General features: G+C 42.7%; 1 protein-coding gene across 1 annotated transcript in view; it reads left to right on the top strand.

Moving 5' to 3' along the window:
- Positions 1-251: 251 nt before the first annotated feature.
- The window catches only part of bin3 (bridging integrator 3), a 40,538-nt gene continuing 22,562 nt past the window's right edge, over positions 252-18,227 (top strand). Inside the window, exons 1-3 of the mRNA XM_056287149.1 lie at positions 252-390; positions 13,433-13,481; positions 14,177-14,217. Of these exons, the coding sequence (XP_056143124.1) occupies positions 383-390; positions 13,433-13,481; positions 14,177-14,217 (98 nt within the window). The 5' untranslated portion in view covers positions 252-382. The remainder of the gene's footprint in view (positions 391-13,432; positions 13,482-14,176; positions 14,218-18,227) is intronic.

The following is an 18,227-nucleotide window of genomic DNA, read 5'->3' as shown; positions in this document are numbered from 1 at the left end:
CCCTGTTTACTTGGCACTTCATTTTGTTGTATTGCAACTGTTTTGTTATTTCTATGTAAGTACTTGAATAAAGACAACGACGCCAATAATTGGTCCGGAAATCATTTGAATCGGAAGGACAGATACATAATCATATCCATTTGACACCTTCAACCGTTTTTAGACGACGAAGCACACTAACGACGAGCTTTATTCTCACCTCTGCCATTTTCGCTACACCTGCCTCCGCCACACAACTTCCTTAAAGGAAACTCGCGCGGCGGCTGAGCTTCCGACTTCCTGTTCCAGTCCGAAGGGTTAAACTAGCTTGGCGGAGGGGGGATGAGCGTCTCGGCGGAAATAAAGGCTAGCCAAATGAAAGTGGACTAGGAACCGGGACAAGATGAGCTGGTATGTACTGCGGTCAGCCGCGCCGTTGAGAGTTCGGAGGCTTGTAGCGCGTTTAGCTCAAGCGCGTCAACTCTCGGTTCGCCATTGTTTACGCCCGACAGATGGCTAGTCCGGCGGGGCTCGGCTATTTCCTGGGGCGCAAGCGGTTCCGCGTCTGTTGGTCAGCGACGCGAGTTTGTTTTTAATGGAACTCGGCGTCGACCTCCCCTCCCCCTCTAAACGTTTACCGACTGTCCGTTTAAACGCGAGCCGCGGCGGACAACTCCGTTCCGGGCGGCTATGTCGAGAAACACGGGACGGGGTTTGCTTCCCCGGACTATGCAACGCACCACGATCGCCCGGCGGAGCGGAGCGTAGCGGAGCGGTTACTGAAGCGCCGCACTCGGGGAGAGAAGAAGAGCAAAACGAACGCACGTCAGACCGTTTGCGCCGTGCGTCTTCAGCACGCAGTGTAGGACCCCCGAACAAGGTGCCACCTTGTAAGATGGTTTAGGAGGTTCGCCGTGAAACTTTTAACCGGGCTTTGCAGCTGGACACACGTCGGCCGGCAGAACTCGACGTCTTTTTTTTTAAATTTTTTTTTAGTTCTGTGCTTTTTGTGCCCTTGAGCACCGACAGCTGGAACGGCCTGGTGTACAGCCGTAGTAGTAATGCTGCAGGGGGCTATAAGGGGGGGGGGGGGCTCGTTGCCTGTGACCCCTCCCCTTGCGTGTTTTAACAGTCACACGCCAACCTATTGGTGATTGTTATTTTTTGTTTTATTTTGGCTAGCCACGTGCTCAGCAACGCGTGTTGTAATGATAATCAACTTTATTTATATCTGAACAAGGTCGCAAGGGGCCTTACACAACAGGGTAAAATAATGCACGTGACCTTATTTTGGTCTGACGTGCACATCCGGGGTGTTGTAAGTACCTGTTGCAGGGGGCCTATTGGAGGCGTGGAGGACGTGGTTAAGCAGTTAATCATAAATTATATCTTGTGATTAATCTCCTTTTGTATTTGACACAGTTTGGGGGGGGGGCGGTGTTGGTCAGTTACCAGAAGCTCTATTTTTTTCCTTCTAAAATCTAGTTTCTCCAAAAGAAACAAGTGCAAATGAAACTTGTCTTTGGATTTACTCGAATTCTCAACATTTATGTACGATTTCAAGGGGTGTGGGCCAGTATGCTTTTGCTCCCACAGCTGACTGTAAAGGTGGCAGCATACTTGGCCGAGAAGGCGCACCTGCCAAAATTCAAACTGCAGTTGAAAATGTCAAGGCATGCAAATGTGTTTTACAATCACTCTGGCTTCTTACTGCTTCTTGCTTCTTATTGGACGTTTGAAGATGGATTATGATTATGTTGTTTTAATAATCCGTGTGATGGGTTTGAAAGGATGACGTTGCACATGTCCTCTAACAATCCAAGGATGCCCTACCTCAAAACAATTGATTTTAAAAGAGTTGATCACACACAGATTATTGGTTGGAATAGGAATTGGGGATGTTTTCTCTCAAGGCAACACAACCACTCGTACATCGGGGCTGGTGTGCGAGGAATTTGATTTGTTTGGTCAGGGAACATACAGAGACTGAAGCCAACATGGTGCTTTGTCTTCCCTATGCTTGTATGGCTGATGCAAATATTATTTTAGAAGAAGATATACCACTGTCTTATGTCCTATTATTGAAGTAAAGCTTAGGATATCAGGTTTGTGTTATGAGATAGTCCACAGGAGGTCAAAAATATCTCAAGCTATTGCCATTAGATCACTGTTGGGTTTTTTTTTTTATGTAGTAGCGGGGCATGTTTCATTCAGTTGCTTTTGTTGACTACGCTGGACATCCGTTGGAAAGTTAACAACTTACTTAAGGAAATGTGGTGTGAAGATGAAAGTCTTACTCTGCTTTTGTACGCAACCACCGAGTAATGTGGTGTCGCTCAACAAAGCAAAAATAGCACGAAGAGTGCAAAGATAACAAGAGAACATTATCATGGCATCATTCAACCAGTGTACCAGCACACTAGCATCTCTCCTTGTAAATATGCTTGAGCCTAATATTAAGCATTGATCTATTCTTGCAGTTGACATAACGATGGGGCAAGTTGACATTAAGTGAATATATGGAACATACCCCGGCAAAGCCAAACACCTTGCCGACCTTCTTCTGTGCTTGTTGTTTCATATTTCGATCCCGATGAGGCATTTATCCTGCAACATTACCATATAACTGCAGGAAGGAGCACACGGCAGCTATTTGATTGTCCTATATCTTATCCAGTACTCGAGGAGTGGGAACCGCTTCCTAGTAGACGCGCTCAAGCCAGTTGGTTATTGCCTCTTCACTAAGGATGAAATATTTTCTCAAGTTATCCATCCATCCATTATCCAAACCGCTTATCCTGCTCTCAGGGTGGCGGGGATGCTGGAGCCTATTCCAGCAGTCATTGAGCGGCAGGCAGGGCGACACCCTGGATAGGCTGCCAGGCCATCACAGGGCTATATTTCCTAATTCAAGTGAGTGATCATTCCTCCCAATTTGCATTGGTTGGAGCAAACCACCTTCATCTTTTTCCATCAACTTTTCATTGATTGGTGTTGCCTAAAATGATTGGTGTTGCCTAAAAATGTGGTGTCTCATTCGGTGTAAACACACGGTTGGCTCATAATATCTGTTTTAATGGAATTGTCACGTAGATATTCCAGACTGTGCCTAGAAATCTGCTGAGAGAACAACAACCCTTTAAGATGAAACTTTCAAACTTGGTTGATGCAATATAGCCTACGTGGAATAAAAGCTTTTAGCATGAGTTATTCTCAATGCTGAGAGAGTTACTAGCTATAAGACATGTCCAGCAAATGACTTTCCATTCATCGTGATATAATGCTTTGCAGTGTCTAATGCTGAAGGCAAGCACAGTAGTTACTGAAGGCTTCAGTGTAGTTGCTGCTGAGTGATATGGAAAATATTATCACCACGATAATCAAATGGAATTTTGCACAATATCAATATACACTAATGAGCCAAAATGTTATGACAACTTGCAGGTGAACCGAATAATGTTGATAATCTCCAAACAAGGGCACATGTCAACGTCTGGGTAGATTAGATGCTAAGCGAACAATCAGTTCTTGACATCAATGTGTTGGATGGAGAAGGAAAGACCTGAGCAACTTTGACAAGGGCCAAAATGTCCTGGTCAGATGACTGAGTCAAATCATCTCTGAAACGGCAAGGCTTGTGGGGTGTTCCCGGTCAGCAGTGGCAAGTACCTACCAACAGTGGTCTGAAGAGGGACAAACCACAAACCAGTGACAGGGTGTTGAGTGCCCAAGGTTCATTGATGGGCAAGGGCAACAAAGGCCATCCCATCTGGTCCAAACTGACAGAAGGTCAGCTGTGGCACAGCTCACAGAAAATTTTAATGATGGTTACGGGAGGAATGTGTCACAACACAATGTATCGCACCCTGCTGCGTATGGGTCTGCGTAGCTGTAGACCAGTCAGAGTGCCCATGATGACCCCTGTTCATCATTGAAAGTGCCTACAGTGGGCAGGTGAGTGTTGGAACTGGACCTTGGAGCAGTGCAAGAAGGTTGTCTGGTCCGATGAGTCCCGTTTTCTTTTAGATCACGTGGATGATTGTGTACGTTTGTGCCATTTACCTGGGGAAGTGATGGCACCAGAATGTACGGTGGGAAGATGACAAGCCGGTTGAAGGAGTGTAATACTCTGGGCAATGTTTTGCTGGGAAATCCTGGGTCCAGCCATTCATGTGAACATCAATTTGACACGTGCCACCTGCCTCGGTGGGTCAGCGCTGTTTTGGCAGCACATGGAGGACCAACAGCATTTAGGCAGGTGGTCATAATGTTTTGGCTCATCAGTATGTGTGTGTGTGTGTGTGTGTGTGTGTGTGTGTGTGTGTGTGTGTGTGTGTGTGTGTGTATACTATATATATATATTACGATAGCTTATTGAATATGCAAAAATACCACATTTAAGAATCCTACCTTTGTTCAACACACTGAACTATTTGGTTCAACACTCCCTCAAATATTTTAGACCCCATTTTGTAAGACATTTTAGGGAATAGATTCTCATTATTGTTAATTCAGACGACAAAAATGTATCACGATTCTCTACTTTTCATCCCAATAAATTTTTCTTGATAAATGATAATGATTACGATAATAATCAATGCTGATTGAATTATTGCCCAGCCCTACTTCGATGGTGGTATTATATTGATGCTCATCATAAAATTACTCGACCATGTATCAGGTCTCTGAAAATGATATGACCCTGCATTACGGTAGGTCTCCCAGCTATGTGCCAATGAGAGCTAGTATATGTATGCAGGTCCCCCCTCTAAACAAAATGTACCCACAACTAATTTCACTAAGTTACACAAGGGGAACGTTGCATTGCAGAAATGCTATATGTACACATTAGCTTAATAGAAACCTTAAACACATTCTCTTTCAGTGTCAGGGCAGGGCTGGGCAGAATATCTAGAGCTGGGATACTCATTACACTACTAAATGTAATCTGTAACATCTGATTACAGTACTCAAAAAGGGTAACTTATTCAGATTACATTTAGAATACAGATTTAAAAGAAAAATGAAACAGTTGTGCTGTATTTTTGTCATATTGTTCCTTATTCTTTGGTGATACTCATATATTGAGAACACATATTATACCATTCTCTCAATATGTGTTGACCATCTGCCAGTTGCTGCTGTGCTGGTACCAACTTGTTGTGCTCGCAGGAGGAAATGTGTGTATGCTGATTTGAAAATGGTTATGTTTTTTTTAAAAGATGGCACCGTTACTTTTAATTGGGAACAGGATTGGTGCCAGGACATATAAGTTTGACGGGCAAGCATTTAAGTTTCATAGGGGTCCTTTTCAGTTGACCTCACCTTACTATTACTTTCATGTTGCATGAATGAGACACACACATAAACACACTGCATGAACTATGATGCACTGATTAAATCTGTTGTGGCAAATTATGGATGTTTTATCGTTGCAGACTGCAGCCTAAGCCTACCATTTAAAAGACAATTTCTGTCCATTAAATTTTTCACATATCATGCTTGCCTGCCAACAAAACTTGAACACATAGTCCCACCTGTAACACCAATGTTGATTAGGAGGGAACTATTCTAAAAGTATTCTCTTCAAAATCTAGAGGGAAATATTCTAGAAGTATCTTCTTCAAAATTTATGAAATAACTGTACTCTCGATACTGGTGTTTTGAAACTAACATATGCTGAATACAGATACTTCATGTCTGTACTCTGAATACGCAACACTTTTACTTGTATTCCATTACTGCCCAGCCCTGATAATAAAGTAGGCATCATCAGTATAGCAAGAAAAGTCTTTCTTTGCATTGACTTCTTGAAAATATTGCTAATGTATAAATATCACCATAATCTTTATCTTAATGTCATGTTCTCCTTCCTGTCTTTTTGTAGCTCCATTGTAGGGCCTGGTTTATCAAACCATATCTTCATGCTCAGAGCTTCTTCATAACCGCGGGGCTTGAAAACTCTGAAAATGAAAATTTATGTGTGGTTGTCTCTCGCTTCCTCAGTAGAGTTTAATACAAAGCTAATTGGGAGAAATAACTCATCATCTTACAAACGATTTCAATGGATGTCTGTGACACGGGCATTAAATCCTTTACTATGCTCCACCCTGTTCTGTGTCACAGTCAGGATGTGCCAGTGATCACACAAGAAGGACAGCGTCACTCAGTTCAGTTAGATGGTCAGTAACTGGCAAGCGACGCTTCCACCAGCACGCACTGCCAAACACAAGGTCAAGAATGGGGTGCGTGACTGGTGAAAAGAGCCCTTTATGGACTCTGCTGACTGATGCATTCCAGTAGGCCCTGCACACTTGCTTCAATGACGTGAGAGGTTTGACTCTGGGGTCATCTTCTGAACAATTCCACCCCCCAACATCTTCAACCAGGTCTCTGTATTCCACAGAATATGCTAGATTGGGTGATGCATAATTCTCTTGATGGCGTACACATTTGCAGTTTTAGCGGAAAGCCATTGGTTCTCACAGTTGATGCATAATGTAACCCGCAACAGATGACTTGTTTCTTTGTTCATTGCCTACGTGCAGACTGGGCCCGAGTGACGTGAAGCATGTTGCAGGGCCTTCCACAAAGATATGGAGTAGCCAGCCAATGGGAGAAAGTAGCCAGCTAAGGGGGTTCTGGGGAATGCCCCCCGCCCCCCGAGAAAGGTTTTTGCTGTAAAAGCCCAAATTTGGTGGTCTCTTGTGTTACTCTATTGCCACTATTCCATCATATACACTGATCTTAAGTATTGCATGTTTTAATTGTGAACATGTAGTGTAGTGAATTATTGCAAAGGAGAATTAGGTTTCTTGTGCGTCTTAGCTCACAGTCTGTAAATGCACTCTTAACTTCCTTTTGGGTGCCATCTTCCCTCTCCCTTTTCTTCTCTATTGATATACTCCACACCTATGGGCAGTAGGCAGCAGGGGTGTCATGATTCTCCAAATCCACGATTGATTTTAAGGTCATGCCATTGTTAGACTATCGAGTCTTTATTTGTAAAGATCAACAGATCATTGGTTTTAAGACCTGACAACTGTCATGTACATGTTCAAAATCTTCTTTAAAAGAGGCTACATGGTATCAATTGTGACAAAACCACCATGTTTTTTGGCGGGGATGTACCGCACTAAGGCCATATGGTCAAATTTAAATAATTTACCTAAAATTAACAATAACTTATTTCACCAGTCAGTTGGGAGCAAAGTAGTTTTTCTGTAAAGGACACGGCCGTTGTTGACATAACTCACTGGGGAAGGCAAAATGTTGCCATACCGGTGATTTCAGGATTTTCCAGTTCTGTTGATTCTCCGTCATCTCCGACTCCGGCAGCGGCCATGGTGTCTCGAAAAGTGCAACTGCAGACTGCCAGTAAGTACGGAGCCCAGGAGGTGACGTGGACATTAATTTTTTTATAAAGTAAGCATGCGAGTTATAAAACGCATACGCGCTTTACAAAAACATTTCGTCCATGTCACCTCCCCAGCTCCGTAGTTACACTACGCTGTGTTGTGTTTTAAGTGTTGTGTTTTTTCACCTTTGCACATGTGCAAGTAGGCGGATTGATCGTTTGTCAATTTAGAATCGAAATTGTGACACCCCTAGTAAGCAGCTATGATTTAAAGGGACAGTTTACCCCAAAATCCAAAAATACACCCCCCCCCTTACCTGTAGTGCTGTTTATCCATCTAGATCATTTTGGTGTGAGTTGCCGAGTTTTGCAGATATCAGCGTATTGTGAGATGTCGATGTCTGCGTTCTGTCAAATACAATGGAACTGGATGGCACTCGGCTTGTGTTGCTGAAAGCGCCAAAAGAATACATTTGAAAAACTCAACAGTAATGTCTCTTTCCAGAAATGATGACCCGGTCACGCAAGATAATCCACAGACCTTGCTTTGAGCAGTTTCATGTAGGTGTAATTTGGTCTAAGAGAATAGTTCCTAGGAAAATAACGAGGGTGAGGCATAACCTACGTTATCCTCGTGACATAGGCCTGTTACTTTGACAACATTGCCTGTTTAGTGCGTTTGCAACACATCTTACAGATGGTTCTGCTGTAGAAAGCGCAATGTAAGTAAAGATCATTCATTCGTTCGTTCATTCGTTAAGCCCATAAACGTCTGTGTGGTATATATGGAAAATGCAGTGGACTTTTTACTTACTGTGCAGTCGTCAAGTTGCTGCCACCAGTGTTTTCCAGTGTTTTCCGAAGTAGCCCGTCTAATGAGGGTGTCCCTTCTGAGCAATCAGTGCAACTCTTAATATGTTTTGTCATCAGTTATTTTGCTAATATTTGTCAAACACTGAAGACGACTCTCGGCTCAGACCTGGGCTAGAGCAGCTCAATGGGATGGGGCGTTTTACTTTCACGAGGGGGTACACAAAATCACCACAGCAACTGCAAAACGGCAACAACAGGACCACTGCATGCACACTGCCGCACTACAGCGTTTTAATGTTTTAGTTAACGAAAAGCATTTTATAATTGTTATTATTACTATTGTTATAATGATAATAATAACAAGGCTCCAGCACCCCTCACATAATTTGCGGCACAAAAAAACAAAAGGATGCGTCAGCTTTAATTGTATATTCCAGCCAGGGTCTGTTGTGGTACCATGCAGTTGCAGAACTCTGTTTCTTCCCTGAACTCATTCGAGCTGAAAACGTGTCCAGTTTTACCTGGTTGGGCAAATTATCACCGAGGTCATCCGAGGCTACTGATCACTGCAGAGGTGCTTGCTCTGGTCTGGTCTGGTTAGCAGCAAGCGCAACAGATTTTGCTGCAGCTGAGCTCGAGGAGCCTGGCGTTGCTGGTTGTGGCGCCGCTGCACTGAGGATGTTGGTTCTCCGGCGGCCTGCTGGTAGTGGCGCCGGCGATGTTGTAGCATCAGGAGAGGTGGAGGGCTCACAGGCTTGTGGCGGCACAGAGAGTGAGGACGCTGATGTGCTGCTTGAGCTGCTTTTTTTGGGGGGGGGGGGGTTCCCCGTTTTTCTCCCCAGTTGTATCTGGCCAATTACCCCACTCTTCTGAGCTGTCTCGCTCACTGCTCCAACCCCTCTGCTGATCCGGGGAGAACTGCAGACTACTACATGCTTCCTCCGATACATGTGGAGTCACCAGCCGCTTCTTTTCACCTGACAGTGAGGAGTTTCGCCAGGGGGATGTAGTGCATGGAGGATCATGCTGTTCCCCCTCCCCCCTTAACAGGCACACCGACCAACCAGAGGAGGCGCTAGTGCAGCGACCAGGACATTTACCTACATCCGGCTTCCCACCCACAGACACGGCTAATTGTGTCTGTAGGGATGCCCGACCAAGCCAGAGGTAACACGGGGATTCGAACCGGCGGTCCCCATTTTGGTAGGCAACTGTTGGATGCCAGGTTTTTTTTTTTAAAACTAATCTCTGATGTCCATTTTGTTAGCCCGATTGAGATCGTATTGATAAAGTAGCTTTTTAGCCTTCTTCCGTTGCTACGCTGTTAGCTAATTCCACCCGCCAATTTAATTCAAAACTCAAGCGATGCAACGCTGTGACAGGTCAAAAATTACATCAATCACAAATAGATTTATATGTGAGGGCGGGGCCGCTGTCAGCAAGCAAGGAGTTCAAATGTTATACAGTTATTGATCTTATATTTCAGTGTCTTATCACGAGACAGGGCACCTTTTTATCAGGCTAATGAGGTAAACTACCCACATCTGTAACAATAAGGTTAGGTTTGTGCTTGAAATGATAATTATCCAGTCTTTACCATCTTTAATCAGACAAAAATCTCCAAATACCATGTGACCACGCCACGAGAGTTCCCCCCCAACTCACTTGGGAACGCCTGCCTGTGATTGGTTAAGGTCTGGGAATGCCTGTCTCTGATTGGTTAAGGTTGGGGAGGGTTGGCCAATCAGAGCTTTCCTCACATGGAAATTTGATTTAAACTGGTTTGGGAAAACGATAGACACGACCAGGCCAGCCTTTCCTTTTGAGGTGGGGATCAAGGTTTACAGGACTAGACTTGCCCATGCCTCTATATTTAAGAGTTCTGCAGATTCACGTGTGAGTGAAGAAACATCAGAAATAATTTCACATACTTGCATGTGAACAAACATCAGAGATGATTCTCACAACGAATACCATCCTCCCTCTCATTCTCTCCCTCTGGTTGCCTGCCACAGTCTCTTTCTCTGCCTACTTCCTGTTCTGTATATTTGCCAGTAACACAGTGTCCTCAGGAAGAGTTAAGATGAGTGGCTGCTTTCATATGACCCTTCTGCAGAATTGTCTTTGCCCTGGACCTATAATGTTCTTTTACATTTTCATACTCGTAGACCATCTTCCTTTTAAGACATTAAGAGGAAAATTTACACAAAGACAATTTGTGAATGTGACTTTCAAGCGCCTTGGGCAGGTTCTCAGTATTGCTAAGAAATGAATTTCCTTCAGGCTCATGGACAAAAACAGTATAAAAATGGAAAACAACTTTGTGGACATAAGTACCAAGGGCAATATTCCCAGGGCAGACTAGTAGGCCCACATTCTGAAGAGGCATTGGCTGCATTACTGTGAACATTGAAAATCAAAACCCAAACAAACACTAAGTTCACAAACAATATTTCGTTTGGCTACAGTGGCCACCCAGAGCTGGAAAATTGACCAGACTGCTAGAAAAATGTAAATCTATTGAACATTCATCAACTGGTCTGAATGTGTCTCCCAGAAAATGTCACAATTTAGGCTACATCAGAACATGGGACTTCGGGGCTGACGTTACTTAATATTCACATAAAAGCCTTTCGTGAAAGTGCAATATGTAATGTTTTTGCTTCCCTGAAGTATGATATGACTACTAAATGGGACTAATTGAAACAACTCTTTATGGATTTCAAAATCTCCGTAGCCGGGCCGCTGAGTCATTTTTGGTGTTTAAAATCAAGCCCCCAAAAGACTTGGCTTGCACTTGAAGTCCTCAGCTAACTACGCAGCTCGGCAAACTGATATCTGCTGTGGGTGTTTGAAAATGGCGGATGTTAGCAAAAGTGTTGTATATCTGCTTTCTTTCCATCTATTTAAATTTGTCTTGCTTACTTTGGTTTGTTATTGTTATTCACGTCACTAAATAGCAGGTTTCAAATAGAATTAGCCTGCAGCACTGCACACAGCAGCTTTAAAGGTACTATGAATGTATTTCTGTATCTGCAATTAATTTACATGTATTTAACATTATGTTGCTAAAGTTCACAAAAGAAAATATTTTTGTCTTCATGAGAATGTTTTTCTCTTTCAAGATTCAAGAACTTTGTCATTGTGCAAGCACAACATAATTGCAGTTATATCAACCTCAAAATGGTGCATACATAAAAGATAAGAAAATATAAAATATCAGCAATAAAAAGTATAGAGTCTAAACAATATACGCCAAATGTGCCAAATACATCTTCTACCACCAAACTGAAACTAGCCAATATTGATGACCCCCCCCCCCCCCCATATAACCCCATCCGACTGTTCCATCTCATTCAGATATGTCAAGTTGCAAAGGTCTGCAGCGCTGCAAATGCTGTTGCATGGGAACTTTAAAATGTGAGCCTGACTAAAACAGGTGCTGGAACGGACCCAGCCATGAATGTGGTTTCCAGAGCAAAAACTATCGCTCCTCAAAATTTCAAAAAATTATGTGGGTAACATTAGTTCAGAATCAGAATACTTTATTCTTTATTTAGTTCTCAGGCAGGCTATCATAATTCAAATTCCCCAGAAACTTCTGATCATAGAATAAGGCTTGATTCCATGCTTTGTTGCTTTGGTTCATGTTCAAATGCTGAATTCCAAATAGCAACATCATATAACATTTTGATATGATCAACATGAATTCCAGTTCATGTTTTGTTTTAAATCTTTGCATTCAAGTCACACTTCAAGCTGCATTTATCAGTTTTGGAAAGTGACGGCATACATAATCACGACTATGCTGATGTGATCATGGTTAAATCTGTAGTATTCTTTTTTTATTCATTGGAGGAAGATGAGTCATCCAAAAACAGATGTGAAGATTTCAGTTGATGGCAGTGTTTTCCCTGTTGGTAATGGCTCACTATGAACTATGGCATACATGAAACCACTTCTTTTCAACTGAAGAAATGTCTGGCAAAAGCACAAACCAACAACTTTTTCGATGTTATCAGTTGTTAAACAGGCATTTGTGAACATGAATCCCCTCTGAAAAGAATTTTAGGCCATGGGACACGTATGGATTTTAGTTTACAATACTGCGAAAAGTAGAATAAAGAATACAAACATCTACCTCAGCTTTCGACAAAATGAACAAGAAAGGAGCACGGTAGGTGCGCCCCCAACCCCCTCTCGAAATTGAAAGCAGTTTTTCATTTGTTTTTCTTGTGTTCCAGATTAATTCTACTGTTTATATGGTCATGTTGAGTTTTGTGATTGAGCTGTCATCAAAAGGATCTTCTTCACATCAGCTGCATTTTCTGGTTGCGCGACGCCCTTACCTCACACCCTCCTTCTCCATCTCATTAGTCTACACACCTTTCTTTTGACGCAGCTGCTGCCTCACCCAGCCTGTCAACAGCAACTGTCCATCATGTACCTTGGATTCCAGGCTATTAGTGTCAGATCAATGACGTTCTGCAGCCATCTGCAATGCAACAGTAGCGTTTTCTTTCCCAGAGGTTTCCAAAGCACTCAAAAGCTCAGAAACAACTTATTAAGGCACAAAGAAAGAAGAATAAAAGACTGTTTTACTAGGATGGGGGGGGGGGTCTAGAAAAACTAAAGCTAGTTTTGTGGTGTGTTTTTCGTTTCAAGAGTAAAGAAAAGTTTGTATTTTTTTCTGAAAATTAGTTGCAACTAATTCGTTGTCATGAAATTCCTCCCTTCTGCTGTTGTGTTGAGCCTGATGACATGTTTGTTAATTAATTGGTAGCGTTGGTCTTGAGTGTTCTGTTATGGCAAGCTTTTTGTATTTGCGCTGTCATTTTGAGCATACTGACATACTGAGCTGTAAGTCTTCAACGTGTCAAGTGTCCTGAAATATCATGCTTCTAACATTTTATACAGTCTACGGCGTGGGGATCTGTGTCTGATTGGTGACGGGGCTCCTGCAGGCAAGCCACACAGAGCAGAGGGGATAACCACTTCTAATTAGTGACATCCGCCTGAAATGGGATCCATATGTGTCGGGTGGGGACAAGTTAGATGCAAAGGGCTCGGGCTGCAGACTCTTGAAGGAGCAGGGATTTGCAGCTTTAGATTGTCAGTCATCGGGATCTGAAGAAGGCACTTGTTCATTTTGACCCATACTCACCTGCCATCACCCATCATAGATGTGATGCTGCTCAAAAGCATTCAGTAATTTAGATAAAGACTTTCTGGTACCCATAGGTGACATATTTTCATCTTCTTGCTTTCAATTCTTGTTTCCAGGATTCCCTTCAAGATTGGCCAACCGAAGAAGCAGATTGTCTCGAAAACCGTGAGTTCCTAATCTTTTTTATATTATGGATTAACTAAAACAAATCTAATGAAATCTGCCCAACTTGAAAACAGTCCATGATTTGAACAGATCATTTTCAGCACAAAGAACTAATGAAAATTTAACTGTAGTTATACATCTTGATAAATGAGGCCTAGGAAACAACAGGTAGCCTAAATCATCCCAGTGCACCTCAGCTCAAAGACTTGTGGGGGGCCAGTTTGTCAAATCTGTGGGATGGGACAGAGGTGGTTGCCTTGAAGTGACGATGAGTAGGTGTTCTCCTTGCTTGAGGAAACCACTTCCAGTATAATGGGTCTGTGGCCCAGCAGACATGATCAGACTGGGCTCCCAGCTTCCTGTGCCATCCCAGGCCTTCACCAGGGAGTGGGTTAGATGCATCCAAGCAGATGACCCAATGGTGACAAACTGGCAGTTGCCTCCCTCGTTGTTTTGGCCAATGTGTTTAAATCCATGAGCCCACAGAACCACAAGACAGGAACCTTTCCTACCTCCTTAACCAGTGTTTGCCTGGTTTCGGAGACAGGGTTGGGCGAGCACTGTTATTATCATGTAAGCACATGTTGTGATTAACCACTAATTTAAGAGAAAGATGCTGAAATGAATGCACATGTTAAATAATGAAACCAGTGACAAGTGTATATGAAGGGGAAAAAAATCTTCTCTTTTTTTAGGTTGAAAGAGACTTTGAGCGGGAATATGACAAGCTCCAAAAGTAAGTTGGCTTTTTAAACTAAACTTTTTAAACTTTTATTTTAAGGCACTGTCAGCTAGCTGGACAAGAAAAGGGTCTATCTGCCCTAAAATGGAACTCTCACACAGCATTCACATAATCTTGGGTTATGTATTATGAACATTACCTGGTCTTTTTCATTTAGACAAATCAGATCACATCATATTTAAATAATATATTAGATGGTGACACTGAAGTGGTGCCACACTACATTCTCTGCTCTGTAACTGTAAGCATTATGAAGAAATAATGCCTTGTGTGCAGTTCTACAATAAGGAGTCCATGCCATTCAATACCACAAGTTTGTCCTCAAATCTCAATGAGATCCACATGGCAGTTTTGGTTGTTCCCATTGGGAGATGATGCCTAATGTTAACAAGTATCCAGAAGCGGAACCAAATGTGTGCACAACCAAAAAATTTTTTCAAGGTGCAAGACAAAAATTGCAAAACTGGAAATGAAGGCGTAAGGTCTGCACACTAACTTGTTTCAATCACTTAGTTCCTCAGGAAGAGGTAACCGATGGAAACGTTGCCAATTAATTGGTTTTTGGGAACGATTTAGTGTGCAGGCCTTACTCCTTTATTAATGTTTACAAGTACACATTGAACCGCCCAATATTACTGTTGAATGAGACGTGACTTGTGCTTCTTCTGATCATTGGTTTGGGGAAAAAAAAGCCCCTTTCACACCAATGAAGGTTAATATCCATTCTGTAAACGCTATTCATTTATTTTCACCAGTCATCTGTCAGAGGGTGGTAGCCTCTGTGCCAGACACGGATGATGTGATGAACGTAGGAAGTCTTTTTACACCCAGTTCATACATGTTGTCATTAACTCACTACTATTCCAGCTTTTAAAGTTGATTTCATATTGTATTTCAGTGTCGTATTTATCCAGAACATGCTCATGCACTTACTTAAACTTGATGTCGTCCTCGCGCCCCAACGACAATGCTGCTCCCAGCTGTGTTTTATTTTGTGGTGTTTGTAAATATTGAAACTTGAAAGAGGTCGGCATTTTGTGCCAGCATGGAACTGGAACTTTGCAAAGAAAGCCTACTGCTCCGTGAGTAAGCCCTTACCCCTTTAGGACCTTGTGTACACCCATTTTTAACATTGTGAAGGGAAGTAATCTGGATTGAGGCGATGTGTTGTAGTCAGGAGTATCAGTATGTAATTCCTGTACATTGTGAGCGTTCATTGATGTGAAGCATGTTTAGCTGATAGATGTTTATGTAGGACTGTTTCACTGATTTGTGTGGCTACTCTTTAGGCCTTTTGCGAACAGCCCCGAAATGACAACTCGATAATTTGTTCGTTAGCTTTAACCGGCTCTGGAGTGAGTAACAGACAATCATGGCCAATGAGAAACAAGGAACTGCTCCAAGCACTTGCCTAAGACTAGATAACACGTAGTGCATGGAGGCCTTCTACTGCTGCGTGTCTGGGGTTACAGGCGTCCCCCTAGGGCCTTGCAGACTGAGTGGGAGCACTATATTACGCTCAGGTTTTTTTGAGTAGGAGGGCTTTTATCAGAGAGGTGTGGCACCAATAGACCTTATCGATGACTCAGAGTAGCAGGCATGTACAGACACCAGGGTTCTCCACCCATGAGATTCATACCAGCGGATCTTGGTGTTTTGTAGTCTGAGATCATGTTGCCCATTTTGTATTCCTTAAATTCTCTCATCATGGTCTTAAAAGAGCCATGTTGTGTAATTTAGTGGAGTTTTTTTTTCTTCTTTTAATGCTACTGACAACCGCCCACACACACACACACACACACACACACACACACACACACCATAGGTATAAGCAAAAATGGGATCTAAATTCAAACATAAACAGAACCTTTCTCCACCCCTCACCTCCAGATGTCCAACCCCCCATCCCCCCCACCCCCCCGCCCATCCCAAACAGGGCTGGATAAACACTCTTTCACCAAGTGAACAGGGAATATCATTTTGTGTAATGCAACACAACCACCAAGGGGAAAAGTACTGTAATTTACAGTCAATGATGGATGATGTTCATACCCTACATTTAACATGCTGCAGGAACGATAGTGACTTCTGTGGCTACTCATCAACTCTTTGCAGCCATTGTGGTGCAGTGTTAGCCCAGCCATATCCAAAGCAGCCAGCTGTTGCTCTATAAATGGACACACCATACACATGTTCTGCTCTCTTTTCTTTCACATAAGATCGTCAACCAAACGTTTCTTTTAAAATTGGAAAAAATGACCTTAGATCTAAGTGCATAAATCATTACATTGTACTTTCCTGCTAACCTTCCACTACCTTCATTCTCATACTATACTGTACTGTACTGGCAGCTGCATTTGCAGTATATGTCCGTCCTTTGAGGAAGTGGCTAACCCAGTTTTAACTGTCTGTTCACACCTAAAGTGTCCCCAAACTTTGAGGCTACACAAATCGATGAAAGGTTTCTCGAGTTTTAAAATAATCAAAGTTGCTGCACCAGACAGTGGTCTATCATCAGCAAGTTGAAACGTGAATATGCGGAAACGGGATGTGGTGGTGGGAGAAACATTTTCAGATTGTTCTTCTACACCGTTGTCAGATGACTTGAGTAGAACTAACTATCTTCAGATATAGGATTTGACCCAAACAGACCCAATCACTTTGTGCTTTTTTTTTTCAGGATGAAAGCCCTGTTGTTTTTTTCTGTAATGCTTTGATCAAATCCAGATCCTGGTCAAATCAGTAGACTTACGCCTTGGTGCTTTAATTGGTTGAAGAAATATCTTAGTGTTTAAGTCCATGCATGTAAATCAGTGTGTCATGCCGCTAGCTGGTTGCAGCTGAACACATCAAACTCTCGGGCACCAAAGCAAGGAGCAGCTGTTCCAGTAGGCTTCTCTATTAGCACCTTTTGGAAACAGACCCCAGGCTCACCTGGCACTCATCCAAAAGGCTTCCCTCGCTCACCAGTTGACCGTTTGAGCTGACAGATTAAGGAAGATGCTGAACGCCAACAACGTATGGTTGCAGCAAGTTTCAGTGTGGCTTTACTATGTGAAACCTGACCTGTGTTTCTGTTTCACTTGAACAAATGAGCAGTGCAATTGTGAATCTTCAGCATCTGTGCATGCTGGTTGGTTTGCATAGTTATATTCTCCATCTACAGTCTCGCAACCTGTCCCATGAATACCCAATTTCCCCTCGGGGATGAATAAAGTAGTCTGATTCTGATTTTGATTACCTGCATGCTTTTCTGCTTTATATCTTTCCAATTTTATCAACAGGTAGATGTGCCATAAAAACTTGTGTCTCATGACGTGGTCGTAACAGCACAATGAAGTCACAATTTTTGTTAGTTTCCCTACTAACTAGGATTGGGCATCATTTGGATTTTAACGATTCCGATTCTACATTCCGATTCTTAACGATTCTTGATTCCGGTTCTTTGAGAAGCAGAGTCAGAACAGGTCACATGCTTATTTCACAGAAGAAAAAATGAGCATATCTGCTCATTTTGAGCATATCTTCTCAGGCTGTATACGCGAGCGTTCAGTGTCGGGTCCTGTAATTGTTTATCTTGTTAAGCCCTAGGAGGCACTGCTGGATAATGACGTGTGTTTTACGTTAATACAGTAAGAAGAAGAGAATATAAGATGGTGGCTACGCATGTAACCTTGAATACTTAGCGATCTCAGTAAACCCTTTCTTAACATTACCTGCTGTCATCATTGAAATCTACTATGGTACCACAAATTGGCGACGAGGATCCCCAGTGTTTTATCGCTGACTGGCCGACAAAATGTCACATTGCTGTATTTGCATACAGTTTATAGCAATTCATGTATAAGTTGTTTGCTGTCTCGCTGTTGTGAATAAGACAAACGTTATTTATTTTCACTTACCCAATCGACGAGGACGCCGAGGCAGGAGATGGAGACAGGCGCAACGTGGCAAACACGGTACACTGGTTGATTTGTACACCGTGTAGGCGAAGGTGTTTGGCC

Source organism: Lampris incognitus, chromosome 1 (genome assembly GCF_029633865.1).
Source record: "Lampris incognitus isolate fLamInc1 chromosome 1, fLamInc1.hap2, whole genome shotgun sequence".
In the NCBI taxonomy this organism is placed as follows: domain Eukaryota; kingdom Metazoa; phylum Chordata; class Actinopteri; order Lampriformes; family Lampridae; genus Lampris; species Lampris incognitus.
This window is presented reverse-complemented; position numbering and strand designations above follow the sequence as displayed.